We start from the raw sequence: 16,687 nt of genomic DNA on the forward strand, positions 1-16,687 counted from the left end.
GTCATGGTTGTTTCAAACATCTCCCAATAAACAATGATGGAAGCCAGTGTATTCGAAGGATCTTTTGGTGCTGCAGAATTTTTTTTTTGAAGCCTTCCCCAGATTTGTGACTTCACACAATCCTATCTCTGAGCTCTGCAGGCAATTCCTTAAACCTCAAGGTTTGGTTTTTGCTTTGATACGCATTGTCTCCTGGGGGACTGTCTGTAGAGAGGTGTGTGACTTTCCAAATCATGTTCAACCAACTGAGTTGACCACAGGTGGACTCCAAATAAGGTGTAGAAACATCTCAACAATGATCAGTAGAATGGGATGCAGCTGAACCAGATTTCAAATGTCATAGCAAAGGATCTAAACATGAATGTTGACGTGATAGTTCAGGTTTTTAATTTTAATATATATGCAAAAAATCATAAATCCATTTTTTGCTTTGTCATTGTGGTATACTGAGTGTCCGATGAAGGAAAAATGGATTTAAATGATGTTAACATAAGGCTGCAACATAGCAAAATGTGAAAAAGTGAAGGGGTCTGAATATTTTCTGAAGACACTGTATGTAGATAGATAGTGAGAAAAGGCACTAGTATGACAGCTAGACAGATAGATCGATTTCAATTTATTTGTGCCAATGGGTAAATTTAGCTTTTTTTAGAGAAGTCCAAAAAGTAAATACTAATAATATAACAGACAACAACTTGCCTCAGATACACACCATTACTGAAAAGAAAGACAACATCTCACTTGACCAAAGATGAAAAGAGCAGCCAGTTGCAGTGAGGCATTATGCAGGCATATTGCTGTTGGTATAAATAATTCCCAGTTGTGTTTCTTCAGACACTTCTGGTCAATGCTGACCACCATTTTTGTCTTCATTCTCTCCTGTACTCCTACATACGGTACATCAGGTTGAGAGTGTGCCCCATAACTGAGCCTGCCCTTTTAATTGTTTTGTTAATTTGGTGGGTCTATCTTGAAGTGATGTTACCAGCCCTGTACACCACAACATAAAAAATCACACTGGCCATCACAGAGTTGTAGAAGATGTAAAGGATGTCACTACACACATTAAAGGAGCACAGCTCCTAAGAAAACAAAGTCTGCTCTGCCCTTTCTTTTATAGTCACTCTGTGCTACTTGACCAGTCCAACCTGTCATTGCTGTGGACCCCTAGGTACCTGTAACAATTTACCACCTCTGTGTCCACTCCCTGAATAGTTACTGGTCACGGAGGTCCTTAGGTACGTTCAAAGTCAACAACATGTTTCTTGGTGTTGCTGATGTTACGTTGCAGACAATTCTCAAAGTTCTCAAACTGACTCCTCTCCACTGTCTAATCCCACTCATCAGTACCCCCCATAAGTGCAGCGTCATCTGAGAATTTCTGTAAGTGACATGACCTGCTGTTATATTTATAGATAGATGTGAAAGGGACTATATACTAAATGGGCAAATGTTCTTAAATTTCATACTATACTTAAAATACCAAAAATGTATGCACTGAATCAAAAGTTCTATCATAATCAGTATAATAACTAAAAAGAGAAAGAAATCAATTCCTTGCAAAGTCATAATCCATACCGATATAGGATTCAACATTTTTGTCAAAATGCTATCTATCTATCTATCTATCTATCTATCTATCTATCTATCTATCTATCTATCTATCTATCTATCTATCTATCTATCTATCTATCTATCTATCTATCTATCTATCTATCTATCTATCTATCTATCTATCTATCTATCTATCTATCTATCTATCTATCATGGTGAACATCATCATAGGTCAAGCAAAACTGACAATATGGAAAACCCAGAAAAATAAGATCAGTGGGGCTGGGCTTCAGGATACCTTTGGGTTCTTCAAAAAGTTATGCAAGAGTAGAATCTTAGTGGATTTTAATTTTTGTAAATGTACAAAGAATTCAGAAAGGTTTAGGGATGTTTGGTGTGTGAACAGTGTTCAATGTGAATGTGAAGATGATGAGTTACACTTGATGTTATAATTTTTCCCCACATATGCTTCATTAGAGCGTGTTAGGATAGCTTTTTTGGGAATGTTTTCTTCATTTGATATATTGCATAAGATTATTTTTATTTGTCTGTAAATAGGTTTTTTCTGTCTGTTGGGTGATGTTATATACTGTTTCTATCTATCTATCTATCTATCTATCTATCTATCTATCTATCTATCTATCTATCTATCTATCTATCTATCTATCTATCTATCTATCTATCTATCTATCTATCTATCTATCTATCTATCAACCAACAGTAGCACCCCTTCAAGTGACAAAACCATTGAGGACGCAGCGTTCTTTCTTTTCTGCCTGTCACTGTGACCTCAGCGCCTGCCTGCCAGCTCTGACCCTTTGCTTGAGGCTCATGGCAAACATTTATCTCCTTTGGTCAGTCAGGAAATGCGGGGGGGGGGGGGGTGTGGGGGGGGTGGCGGGGTGGGGGTCGTGTCTTTTGAGAATGTGACATTTTGCCCCGTGATTGTCTTAAGCATTCCTCAGAATGGTGCAGGATGTCAGCGAATAGTCACACAAGTCACAGTGCGGTGTGTTCAAGATGGGCAGGCTCTGCATGGCCCTTCACCCTGTCTGGTGTGTCACAGTTTGGCTTTGTTCTGAAGATTGGTGCAGCCTTTACTGTTCACTTCTGAATTCCCACAGGAATGTTTAAATTGTTTCCATTTTGCCTTCATTTATGCTATTCTTTTGTTTCTCATTATAGATTCTTTATTTTGTGTGTTACCTCTACAAGCACAAAGAGGCTGTCTGATGACCGTGCACCCTTGAGTAGAAGAGAAGACAGCACAAGCAACTCATTCTATGATTCAGCTCACAAGTGATTCTGTCATCCACACACACCACCAGCAGACTGAAAGCAGAATGCTGCCAGATCCCAGCTCGGCTCCCGACACCCCTACTGCATGCACTTCTCTCCATTCTCACTTCTCATTCTCATTCTGATTTGTTTAACTAGAAGCCGGGGACTCACCAGATGTGTCTTCTGTGTCTGTGGTGTTTGTCACATTCTCCAGATTGGTTCCCAAGCTTGGCGGGGGTTCCACAGGGGTCTTATCTTTGTGTTGATTCATGAAAAATAAGAGAAAGGAAAGACTTAAAAATCTGGGGTTTTGTTACAATAAACCTCTCCTGCCAATTCTGATTCTGAAAAGCTTTGAATTTTATTTCAGCAGATTTATTGAATTAGAGAGAAATTGAAACTCTTTCAGAATTCTCTTTTCAGCATTTTTCTGGGAGAATGGTGGTGGGTTTGCAGTATCAATATCACTCGGCATTGCAGTCACGCATGAGCGTTTGATGACGGGATCAGGTAAGGTAACTATGAGCCACACAAACACAGTCTGGGAAGTAAGGGAAGGAGAGGCAGTGTGAATGGATGCATGTTATATGGAAAAAGGTGACAGTTTACGCGAGACAGGGTCTAACTATGAGACTGCTTCATTTAGGATACAAACACGTCATACTGGGAGGGTGCCATAGGCCATCCAGTGCACATAATAGGGTCTGCTAAACAAATTTACAACAAAATAAAAAAAATCAAGTTTACAGGGGATATTATAGCAAGTGACCAGGGAGAATGAATTAAAAGGGTGGAACATTCAAATAGTAAGTTCTGGAGATTTAGAAATAAACTGTAAAATGCAATCAGGGTGGAAAAATTGGAAAACCGCATCATGAGTGTTATATGACTGAAGAATCCATGAAAGAGTGGAGGGTAAAGTGTATAAAACTGAGGCAAGACCAGCATTGTTGTATGAATCTGAAATCTGGGCAGTCAAAACGGTGCATGAAAGGAAACTGAATACTAGAGAAATGAAGATGTTGAGATGGATGTGTGGAGTAACGTAACTTGTTAAAGTGAGAAATAAGGAAATCAGAAAAGGAAAGAAAGGCATGCCACTAGAAAAAAAGAGGTAAACAATGCGGAGAGAAGAATTTTGGATATGGAGGTGTCAGGATGGAGGAGAAGAGGATAACCAAAGAGAAAGTAGATGGATTGTGTGAAGGGAGATCAAAGAGAGAAAAGAATATCAGGAGAGGTAGTGAGCAACAGACGAGACTGGAGGAGGCCGGTCAAACATAGCGACCCCACATTAAAGTGGGATAAGATTTACAAGAAGAAGACTCTAGGAGATGACCCAAAAATGAAGTGGGAGACCATCACTTCACCGCCACAAAAGGACCACAGAAACAGGCGTTCATAGGTGTTGTCAGTGTCTGGGTTTTCAGCCAATGTGTTACAAGATCACAAGAAGACACCAAGAAGAGCAGAAGGATGTCTAAGCTTGATATTCTGTAATAATCAGGGCAAAACTTGGAGAGCAGAGGTCATTGAACTGTCAAGATCTTGTGGTCATCATCCAGTACAATGCACCTCACAGTGTTAGATGTCAGCAAAGCAAATTTAGTGCAGATTCAGCACGGGCGAAAAGAAACAACTGCCATGAAATTTTGGGAATGGAGATGGTTGAAGAGCAACAGGATCGGTTCAAAGCCATAAGACATACAGATGCTGGATGAGCACCTCCTCAGATTTCGAGGCATCTTCAAGTTAAAGAGAAACCTACAGCAAATGACAGCAGTGTTGAGAAAGAGGTTAAGATGAGAAAATGACTTTATTATAAAATTAACAATTATTAGTTTTTATTACATTGTTTATACATTCCCATGGAGTTAAAAATTATCTTGGTGTCATTTCTGGGGTTTTGATATGCAGAGAATTGATTCCTGCCAATAGGTTTGTAATGAAAGCATCGGTTGAAAAGAGGAAATATATTTCATGTCCATTCTGATGGAGGTTTTTATTTTGACTAAGCTGCCACTATTTTGGGATTCACGTTGCTCTTTTCCATAATGATGTATCCCATGATGCTGTGGGACCTTGTGGCAGTGACATCATTGTCACCACCATTTAAAGGTCACCCAAGCAGTTCTAATGTATCTGAAATGGGACCACTTGCTATTTTTACTATTTTTGATTGGTTCTTCAATTTAGCTCTGCTCCTTTATCTGCATTGGACTGTTCTTTCTTCTTGTCCTCAATCAACTGTTTTTCTGGTCTTACAACCTTTTCTTAGTAAGAAGGATTAACAAGGATTTATGAGCACATGAGAGCAACCATGAAGCCAGAAATTAGAAATGGCAGATGAATGATAACAGTAGAACTGAGTTGAAAATTTAAAAGACTAGGGGGCTCTGCCCCCTGCTCACTTTGCTCGCCAATCCCCATGTGGTGCTGTATGTGCTAGTCATTTCCTGGATCTGCCGCTTGCGACGAATCGTGCTTTGCTTTTGGATAAATACGAATACCAACTCTGTCTTTGATATCTCTTTCTTTTGAAACTATTATCACTGATAATTCGTCACATTTTGGTTTATTATATATGTGAGCGTGATCTTTCGGATTCATACAGAAATCCAAGAAAACATCTTTGTCTGTGTTTTTCAGATAAATTTCGTGTAAAGTGTGGTATCTTTGGACATATGGATTTGTATCCATTATTGGCTGTAGAATTTCTAATACGTCCGGTCATTTAACTCCTTTGATTCTATGTTGCATTGCTTCTTCGTGATCATAAATATAAACCTGACCGAATTGTGGTTTCTTTGAAGTTAAACTTGTAGTAGCTCTGTCATATCACCTATGTCCATATATTCGATCTCTTTTTGCTGTTCCTTTATTTCACTGAGTAATAATTTCCGTTTGTTAGCGCTAATGCAATCTTTACTATCAGTTTTTTGAGACTTTCGATTTTTAGTACTTTCATAATCTCTAACCTGCTGTGCATGCGTATTGCACCAACGTTTTTGAAACTCTTTACGACGTTCTACTTTGTCTTCTACTCTTTGTCTTTTCTTCTTCTACCCTTTGTCTTTTCCTCCGTCTACTGTTTGTCTTTTATTGGACCTGTTAGGTTTTCAATTCATCGCTTGGCACAAAGTCTCATCTCGCAGGATTTGAAATTATCTCTTTGAAAAAGTCTTGTCTCGTCCCAATATTTTTTTATATAATAGAGAGATTATCTTAAGAGGTCCTTTCAATAGTGTAGCAGTCAAAAACAGACGCAGTGTGAACGGAGAAAGGATTAGAAATAAAGTTAAGATTAAGGCAAGGAAATGTCATTTGTTTGGGCATATACGAAGAATGGGAAACAACAGGTTGATAAAGGCCGTGATGCTTGGTAGGGTTGGAAGGAGTGAGGAAAGAGGAAGTATCAGAAGAAGATGGCTGGGTGACATCAACGAATGGACTAGCTTGAGCATTCAATAAGTGGATCATATGCCTCGGGAAAGTCAAGAAAGAAGGTCCCTACTGTTGGCCTTAACAGTTCACAGGACTATGAAGTGCGGTGAGAGAGACTGTCAAGCATGTGAGCATCAGGGGTGTTGCATGATTTTGATTTTAGACATTGCTACTGACACTTATGCACATTTATTTAAACTCTTTCAGGGGTTTTCACCATCAAGCATTAAACGGGGTCACTTGTGGTGCAAAGCCCTCATCTGTTTCTGTTCTTCATTTCACAGTAAGTACAGACTATGTTAACAAAATGAAACATTATTTATAGACAAAAAAAGAATTAACAAGGATTAAATTATATATATAATTAATTAAGTCACTGAGATTAGGTAACATTTACTTAAGTTTGCCCAAGAAAACTGATGGATATATATTTCACCGTAATGCACTGTTTTCCAGAAATAATTGAATCCTTGGGAAATTCCCAAAGCCTGGAAGCTGTCAAGCATGAGTGCCATTCGTTAAAAATCTGACATGACTTTTATTTTGTTGTGATTTTAGCACTATATTTTATTTTGTGAAATTATATGGATGAATCATATCCTGACAAAAAGATATAAATAATATTACTGTAAAAGTATTTCACAATTGTGCTGCCGGTGACATTTTTATAATTAATGTACATCAGTTTAAATGCACTTACTACACATACATTTTTTTTTTGGCCTCTCATCACCACCTCCACCAAAGACACCCCACTGGCACACTCATATCACACATCAGGAACATCCATTATCCAACCTGCTATATCCTAACTACAGGGTCACTGGGTCTGCTGGAGCCAATCCCAGCCAACACAGGGCACAAGGCAGTAAACAAACCCCAGGCAGGGCGCCAGCCCACCACAGGGCACAAGGCAGTAAACAAACCTACCTAAACAAGGCTACTTTCCAATTTCTAACGGAGTGCTTTGAGGTCAAATGAAACAAGAGACCAGATAGAGGACCCTTCGTTTTATTTTGCCACTGTTTAGTGCTTCTTATTTCCTTCAGAGGCTTCTTTGCCTGCCACACTGTTGTTCACATTCATGTCGGTGTGGTGTTATCAGACTTCAATAAGTTAGCGATATCAGAAAGTCAAGTGCACTGCAGTGGTCCGTTTATTTTTATTTTTGTCCCGACTGACTGCCAAAATGGAAGATTAAGAATTTTAAAACTTAATGAAAATAAGGAGGACTTTTACAAGAAAGTGACAGAGATTTTCATGGAGAAGGACAGACGCATGGACTTCACTTACAAATAAAGGTAAGACCATAAACGGTTTTCAGTTTTATAAAAAAAATGGGAGCAGACTAAGAAAAAAACAATCCAATATTGAAAAACTAAAAATTGACCTTGAATAAAATATTCTTTTGTTTTTCTTGTTATTCTTTTTTTGAACACTCTGCATTAAAATTGATTAAAGCATCAGAATTAAAAGCTTTTAAAAACAACTAAATATTTTAATTAATGTCAAGATTAAAATACGGTTCTTTTTTGTACACCATTCTATATTTTCATTTGTATTGAATGAGTAGGAATTGTGGAATTGCAACGGCAAATTTAGAAGAAATGGAGGATGAGGAGCAAATGCGCTCTCTCTGCTCTCTGTCGCCGCTATAAATGTAACATTCTTTCTTAGCCAGATATGAACCTTACCTGTGTGTGTGTAAAGAATGCTGATGAGATATGAAACATAACCAGTAGTCAATGTGCAGGCTGGCTGCCAACCGAATAGTGAATAAGCTACTCTTTGGGGTTCAAATATTTGTAAATCTGCCTCACCAGCCATGAACCTCACTGATTCCTCGTGTGGTGGGTGTGTGCCAGTGTATGCTCACCAACCTGACCTTACCTGATGGGTAAATTAATGGAAGCAATTATTAAAAAAAATGCAACAGTTGGGTAATGTGAAAAAATAGGTAAGGTGACTAAATAGTCGACATGAGCTTAAACAGGAGAGTTTGTGTTTCACAAATATGCTTTAATTTTATGAGGAAGCAATACAAGCATTTGATCAGAGAATGCATAAGATAAGCAGCATGAGAAGCTTGTGATCAAACAAAAAGAAGTACAAATTCAGGGTGCAGCATGCAGATGGGGGGGGGGGGGGGCAAAATTGGCTTAATCCCCAACAGTCACAGAACTTTTTTCATATGTGGTGAGGGTGAAGTTTGTGTCCCTTGAGAATCAGTCCTGGGGCACAGGATTTGAATCTCATATGCTGGAGATATGTGGCAGAGGAACTTCAGAGACAACAATTAAAAAAAATAAATAAATAAATAATAATAAAAAAAAAAAAAAATAATAATAATAATAAAAGCCCTGGCTTGAGGTGAAAATTCAGCACAAGACTGTGACCATGTTCCATGGAGGAGCACACACATACTAGCAATATTAGATAAGAACAAAAAGAAAACACTAAATGTTACCCTCAACTGTTCTCCATTACTTTGATATATTCTAGCATTTATAGTGCCTTTCATTGCTTTTGTCCATGTTGCCCATGTAGTTTATGGGCCTTGGTTGGCACACCCTTTCTGAATACGCTCTCTTCTAATTCTGTCTCAACATTTCATTTATTGTTGCATCATAAGATGTTTGAATATAAAAATAGGCCCCACCGAGAGCTGTCTCTTTAAAGAATCCTGCATCACAACCATATTACAAAAGAACTGATGAAACTTACAGTGCCAGTTCTCACATCTTTTATTTTCCTGACTGTTTACTGTAGAGCTGATAGGGAGAGACTGGCTTGGCACAGCAGATTCACATTTAATCAGAGCAAACACAAACGCAGCCCTAGCAGCAGCAGCAGCACCTCTGCCCTGATGGACACCCTCATCTGCTTATCTGATCAATGGACACATGAAGTCTCACCTTGAAAACCTTTCTTGTATCTCTCTATCCAGCACGAGAACTGCATGCAGCTGAAGCATAAAAGTGGCATCAGGAGGCTCACACAGTGCAGCAGGATGCAGGAATCAAGTGGATGAAGCTCCGTCTCTCAACTGCAGTCAGATCTGCCTCAGCATACGCAGCTCCTGCTGCCCACCACTCCCCCTCTACCTCAATGACTCACAAGAAAATGGCTGGCCTGGGAAAGTACAGCTGTAAGCTCTGTCACCTCCGTGCAGTGTATGACCCCCATTAAGAGATTTGGGAATTCCCTCCACCCCCAGTTAAGAGCGTAATCTCTTTTCTTCCTCACAGAAAGTGTGCACAGGTTCAAAGCCTTCTAAATGGATTGAACCTTCTTGACTTGTCAGTACCATTAACCCTCACTACTAACTGCTCCAGTAAGGATGAATATTTGTTATCATAAACATAAAAATACTTTTGGCACATACTGTAGCTTTGGGATGTCAGGACATACAGAAACACGTTGTCTTAGAAATTCAAACAGTGTTGTTCCTGAGCTCTTTACCTTTCTCTTTTTATCTTTTGCCAAACAGTACAGGACCATTAGATTTATCTGCAGGTCATGAGGCTTCTTTACAGCCACTCATACTGACAACTGCATGAGCGATTCTTGTGTATGTGTTGCATACAACGTATGATGTTGTACGTATTGTGATGATAATGATGATGATATACTTTATTAATCCTGGAGGATAAATTGCTTTATTGCAATTTAATTAATTTAATTTAATTTAATTTAATTTAAATTTAATTGCAATTAATTAAGACTTTTTGGGATCACAGTTCAGTTTTGTTGTCTGTTGTTGCAATTACACATTAATGTCAATAATATGAGGGACAAAAGAAAGAAGAATTTCTATATACTGCTGCACGTACAAATAAGAATAAACTTCAGCTCAACTTCAAATTCACCTTAAACCCATTTAGAAAGCTCCTCCTGTACTCTTAAAAGTCAAAGTGCCAGGTTGGTTCTTCAGACTGATGCCAAGACCCATCCACATGAAGGTTTCAGAAAGACCCTTTATTTATTTAGATCTATAAAAGGCTTCATGCATTAAATAACCATAACTAGATGGTAACAGATTTGTGATGTACAGTACCAATGGCTCATGATTTTCAAAGGACTCTCGCTGCATACAATAACACATGCCAGGTCCAGATATACTTACTCTGTAGGAAGTCTACCACACTTTAAGGATTTCATTTTTTTGCATATAAGGAAGCTTTTCAAAGCACAAAGAACCAACTTCATATGCAAAGAACCCTTCCCAGAATGCTTTGTCAAGCAATAGTTCTACTTGGAATTACACAACTCAGTAAAGAACCATAAAATGCCATTAAAGAGCCAGCATTTTTAAGAGTGTAGACTAGAATGTGCCTCCTAAATACTGCACCCTGGGTGATTTATGTTTTCAAAATGTAGTCATGTAGTTAGTTAAGTTGGACATTGTGGACCACCGGGGTGCGTACAGCTGCCCTAACCCCAACACAGACAGGCAGGACACTAATTGCCACACAGCACACCTTTATTTATAGGTGGGGAAGTGTTTTCTATGCTCCCCACAAGAACACAATGTCCACAAGACAAAAGCACAGACATTTTCTTTCTTTCTTTCTTTCTTTCTTTCTTTCTTTCTTTCTTTCTTTCTTTCTTTCTTTCTTTCTTTCTTTCTTTCTTTCTTTTCTCTGTCATGTCTACTCCTCCCCTGGCAAGTTTCGTCCACTTCCTCCCAACTCTGGCTCCTCGAATGCAGTGAGGTGGCTCCTTTTACTCAGCTCGTGGGAGTGCTCCAGGTGGCTCATCAGTAGTACCTGGAATCACTCCCAGGTGTAGTGGAAGTCAACTGTAGAGTGCCAGAGAGCTGGCCGAATCTTGGCTATCAAATGAGAATGCCATCAACAGACATTTGGACATAAACCCAGTATATGAAAACTTAAGAAGAACATATTCATAATAAATAAAATCTTTACAACCAATAACCCCCCCCCCTTCACACTGACTTAGCCCCCCCACACCTCGCCGCCCCTCCCCCCCATGTAACCTTTGCTATATTGATTCTTGTAAGTCTAAGCATTATCCTCTGATGAAGACCCCTGGTAGGGGCTGAAAGCTCAGGAATAAAAACTACTTTATGATATGTGATTCATTTTCTCCCTTTGTGGATCTCCAGCTGCAAATAAAAATAAATATATACTGTATTGTGGAACATGACCCGGACACAGACAGGCAGACATGTTTAAATCACTCCACACCCATTTATTTACAGCGTCCATATTTACAATAAAGAGCTCACAAGCCCAAAGTCCCCAAAAGTCCTGGCCAACAGCAATGCCTTCTCTCTCTTCAGGCCGCCTCCTTGCCTCCTCCCAGACCTTATCCTTCTTCCACCTGACTCAAGTCTTGAATGAAGGGAGGATGCCCCTTTTATCATCACCCGGATGTGCTCCAGGTGCCTCCCGACAGTCTTCCACCGGCACTCCCCAGTGTGGCGGAAGTGCCGGCTGCGCACCCAGGAACACTCCAGGTGTCCCCGATCCTCCTCCCCCCAACACTTCCAGGTGTGGCGGAAGTGCTGAGGTCCAGGGCTCCCAAGGCATTGGGGCACCCCCTGGCGGTGACCACGGGCCCCTACAGGGTTGAGCTTTCAAGCTCTGTACCCGTGGTCCCCATAGCTGCCAGGGCGGTCACCCCCACGTGGTCTGGGGAAGGCGTAAGCCCTCTTCCGGTCTTTTGGGGCATCCCAGCTGGGTCGCCCCCCCCCAGCCACCTGCGACAATATACAGTATATATATATTGTAATAAGTAGACAGACTATTTGAAAAGGTTTGGGGTGGTAGCTCCATATAATGTTATACAGACAAGAAAAGAAAGTTAGACGTTCGTCTAAATTGATCAAAAAAACATTTGACAACTTAAAGAGGGTACATCACGGGTATTTATAGGGAAACAAAAGTTGGCGTTGTTGATTGAAGCGGAAATGGTGTCACCAACGGGGAACGGAAGTGACACCAAAAGGTAGGAGCCTGAAGTGACGTCTTCGGCAGGGAATGGAGATTGACGTCTTCGTTGTGGACCCAGATGTGCAATAGCCATTTTGCGAGCCTGGATACAGAGAAGGTTGTAGCGGGGCCACATAGGTATTGTTGTTTATTGTGTTGCACCCAGTCGCGTCTTGTCTCAGCACCCCATTTAACTATTTGAGAGCTGAATATTTTTTCCAAAAAAAATAAAAAATATTTGTCATCTTTGGCACCGAGGCAGCTGTGCCTAGCTGACTTTGTGTGGCTGGTGGGCAGTGGTGGCAGGTGTAGTGCGTCACAATCTGGTTTGTACCTATTGTCATCATAAAACATCGTAAGTGAACATAGCTGTAGGCACATCAACTACACAAACATGCTCAGCACTACGATCAGCTGATGCCAGTACCACACTTTCATTTTCGATCTCGTTCTCCAGATCACTTGCAGCAAAATTGAGAGTCCGACAAGTCGGACTCCGATTCAACGTTAATAAGCAAAAACATGTCGTCCACTGAGTAGTTCACGTTGAGCATTCACTTTGGTCTCTCATCACACGCTGATGCCATTTTAAAGGCTACTGGCTCTTTACTACTCACACACCTGCAGGGAATCGAGGTCACATTAACAAAGTTAACTTTCCTTCTGGAAAAGAGACTCAAACTAAAATGTAATGGCAAGTTTTGTTGCCGTTTACAGCTGATTACCATCCTCTACCGCAGAATTTCGACAAAAGTCGACATCAGCCCTAAAAGAATTAAACTAATGTGTGTTTGTTTAAATGTCATCCCCGTAATAAGAAACGGGGAAGGGTGTTGCAGGGAAGCAGCAACCCCCTGGACACATCAGGACCCGGATTTTAACAGTTACATCCGGCTCATCATTATTTAAACCAGCAGGAGAGAAAGAAGAGGAGAGAGGGAGAGAGACGGAGATTCCAAGTACCGACAATCAATCAACATCATTCTGCTATTTTTTTCATTGCGCCTGGTTCCAGTTTGATTCTCACTCTGCCGAAATCACATCAACACCATCATCGCCAAGAGACCCTGGGGTTGGACATTATACTCCACCATCTGCCGAGAAACACGGTGAGGTTGTTCTGTTTTCTGTCCATTTTGATCAGTCATCTGTATTCTGGATAGTGATTTTACCCGGACTCAATTTCACGTTCATTGTCATTCAGTACTCATACATCGCTATTATTTGTATGTTGTGTTTGTTATACGTTTGCAGGGGCAAGGGAAGTTTTGTTATTGTACAGGTGTTGTTTCACTTAGCTGCTTTGGTGGAGGGATATAAATATATATTTATATAAGTAGATATATTTTACATCGCGGATTTATATTCTTGTATTTTTGTCATTGTATTGTATTTAATATATTCCACACTTATTTGAGTTATTTGCTTTCATTTGCTAGTCTTTAACCGTCAATTGGGGAGGGAAAAATTATTATTTGTTAGAGGTATGGCTTGGTATTGATAGGTTTTCTCAGAAATTCATCCAGGCCACAGGTCCTGGTAGTGTGGCTGCCAGCTGGGTAAGGGGTTGGCCATTACAAGGTAAGCGAGCTGATTTATTATTTGTCTTCCTTGGATCTGGAGATAGAGAGAGAGAGAGACATTAGAAGCCCCTACAAACCCTTTTCCTTGCGGGATTTCACTCACCTCTGGGCTTGTTGACTTTCTCCTAAACGCTCGTGCAAGACAATATATATACAGTCGACCCTTGATATAGGACCGGCCTGACATGCGAACAACTTGGTTTATGACCAAAATTTTTGTTTTGAATTACGACCAGTCTTGCGTTATGACCCGAATGCGGTCACGTGTATCCGCTTGTGCGATTGTAAACAAACGGCCGAGAGCATTTGTAAGCATCAGTTGGAGCCCAGATACATGTGTTTGTGGACGTAATTTCGGTCAGTGCAGTGATTTATATAATTTATTTCGATAATTGCTAAGGAAGGAAGAGAAGGTAACGAAGGTAAAGAAAGCGATCACAATCGAAACGATGAAGGAAATTGTGTGGAAATATGAGAGTGGCGTTCGTGTGACCAATCTCGCTGATATGTACAGCATGTCGAAATCCACCATCCCAACAATTTTACAAAGAAAAGATTTGTATAAGGAGGCTTCTTCCAAACAATAACCACCTTCCATTTCATTCTCCTCCTTCCTTCCTGCAAGCCAAAGATGTCAACTTAAATGGTGAATACAGTATGAAATTGTTGTTTCTGGTAGGCTAGGCACTTTTTATAACTTTTTCATTAGTACATTAGAAAAATTATTGGTGTTTTTGGTAAATTGTCCACATTATACAACCCTTTTTTTATTAAAAAAACTTAAGTAAGTGTTGCTGTGGGAGGTTCAGAACACATTAAGGGCATTTCCATTATTTCTTATGGGAAAAATAGTCTTGACTTACAATCAACTTGAGTTACAACCAGCCCTCACGAACGAATTGAGTTCGTAAGTCAAGGGTCCACTGTATATATACATGTATGCATGTATGTATATATATATTGTGGCAGGTGGCCGGGTGCGGCCCTCAATCAGCCGCCTATATAAGGAGCCGCCGCCCTACAATCAAGGCTGGAGTCAGGTGAGGAGGTGGACGAGGTCAGAGGAGGCGGCAAGGAGAGGCCCTGTGTGTTAGAAGAGGGAGAAGAAAGTGGCTGCTGGAAGCCTGGACTTTGGGAGTCGGTGGGGGTTTGTTGTGTGGTGCACTTAAGACTGTTGTATATAGTAGTGAATAGTGTAAATAAACGTGTGGTGATGGACTGCAACGTGTCTGCCTGCCTGTGTCCGGGAGCACCCTTTCACTATATATATATATATATATATATATATATATATATATATATATATATATATATATATATATATATATAATATACTTTTTGTTCTCTTGAGCTGCTGTAAAGTTTTAATTTCCTCCTTGGGACAAATAAAGTATATCAAATTGAATCTAATTGAAATGATCCCCCAGAATACATTCCCCCATTATGGACCTGCTCAAAGGCTTATCTCTCTATTATAAAAAAAAATCCTGGGAGAGAAAGACTAGGGAGATGAGACATGATCTTCATGTTAAGATCACGGAAGACACTTAAAAGACCCGTGAGATGAAAGAGAATGGCCACGAAGCGTCTCGCGAGGACATTAAACATGAGACTTTGTGCGAAGATTGACTCAGGACCGTCTTGCGGGGAAGTAGAACATGAGATTCTTGCAAGACATGCCCTACTTACAACCAATATCAAATAAGACCACGGGCAGCAAAACACTCAACAACAACAACAACATTTATTTATATAGCACATTTTCATACAAAAAGTAGCTCAAAGTGCTTTACATAATGAAGAGAAGAAAAATAAAAGACAAAATAAGATATTAAAATAAGACAACATTAATTAACATAGAAAGGAGTAAGGTCCGATGGCCAGGGTGGACAGAAAAAACAAAAAAAAAACTCCAGAAGGCTGGAGAAAAAAATAAAATCTGTAGGGGTTCCAGGCCACGAGACCGCCCAGTCCCCTTTGGGCATTCTACCTAACATAAATGAAATAGTCCTCTTTGTAGTTCGGGTTTTTCACGGAGTCACTTGATGCTGATGGTCATACAGACTTCTGGCTTTTAATCCATCCATCATTGTTGGAACATCATGGTGCTTTGGGTAGATCACCACCAACAGGACACCGGAAAAGGAAACAGAAGAGAGAGTAGGGGTTAGTACAGATTTTGAATGAATAGTTATTATAATGAATTGGATATACAGAGTATCAGGATTAAATTACAGTGAAGTTATGAGAAGGCCATGTTAAAGTAATGTGTTTTCAGTAGTTTTTTAAAGTGCTCCACTGTATTAGCCTGGCGAATTCCTACTGGCAGGCTATTCCAGATTTTAGGTGCATAACAGCAGAAGGCTGCCTCACCACTTCTTTTAAGTTTTGCTCTTGGAATTCTAAGGAGACACTCAGTTGAGGATCTGAGGTTACGATTTGGAATATAAAGTGTCAGACATTCCGATATATAAGCCGGGGCGAGATTATTTAAAGCTTTATAAACCATAAGCAGAATTTTAAAGTCAATTCTGAATGACACAGGTAACCAGTGTAGTGACATCAAAACTGGAGAAATGTGTTCTGATTTTCTTTTCCTGGTAAGGATTCTAGCAGCTGCATTCTGCACTAGTTGCAAATGATTGATGTCTTTTTTGGGTAGTCCTGAGAGGAGTGCGTTACAGTAATCTAGCCGACTGAAAACAAACGCATGAACTAATTTCTCTGCATCTTTCGATGATATAAGAGGTCTAACTTTTGCTGTGTTTCTTGGGTGAAAAAATGCTGTCCTAGTGATCTGATTAATATGCGATTTAAAATTCAGATTACAATCAACGGTTACCCCTAAACTTTTTACCTCCAATTTGA

At 39.9% G+C, this 16,687-nt stretch overlaps 1 protein-coding gene across 2 annotated transcripts in view; it reads right to left on the reverse strand.

Annotated features, from left to right (window-relative positions):
* Positions 1-9,341, reverse strand: part of LOC114666350 (tumor necrosis factor alpha-induced protein 2-like) — a 43,027-nt gene extending 33,686 nt beyond the window's left edge. Inside the window, exons 1-3 of one of the 2 annotated variants that reach the window (XM_051919704.1) lie at positions 9,195-9,341; positions 6,497-6,573; positions 3,007-3,090 (exon numbers count right to left, since the gene is read on the reverse strand). In XM_051919704.1, the coding sequence (XP_051775664.1) occupies positions 3,007-3,090; positions 6,497-6,506 (94 nt within the window). In that variant the 5' untranslated portion in view covers positions 6,507-6,573; positions 9,195-9,341. The remainder of the gene's footprint in view (positions 1-3,006; positions 3,091-6,496; positions 6,574-9,194) is intronic. The other variant, XM_028821173.2, reaches the window with a different exon arrangement.
* Positions 9,342-16,687: the final 7,346 nt, after the last annotated feature.

This window comes from Erpetoichthys calabaricus, chromosome 16, assembly GCF_900747795.2.
Source record: "Erpetoichthys calabaricus chromosome 16, fErpCal1.3, whole genome shotgun sequence".
In the NCBI taxonomy this organism is placed as follows: Eukaryota; Metazoa; Chordata; class Cladistia; order Polypteriformes; family Polypteridae; genus Erpetoichthys; species Erpetoichthys calabaricus.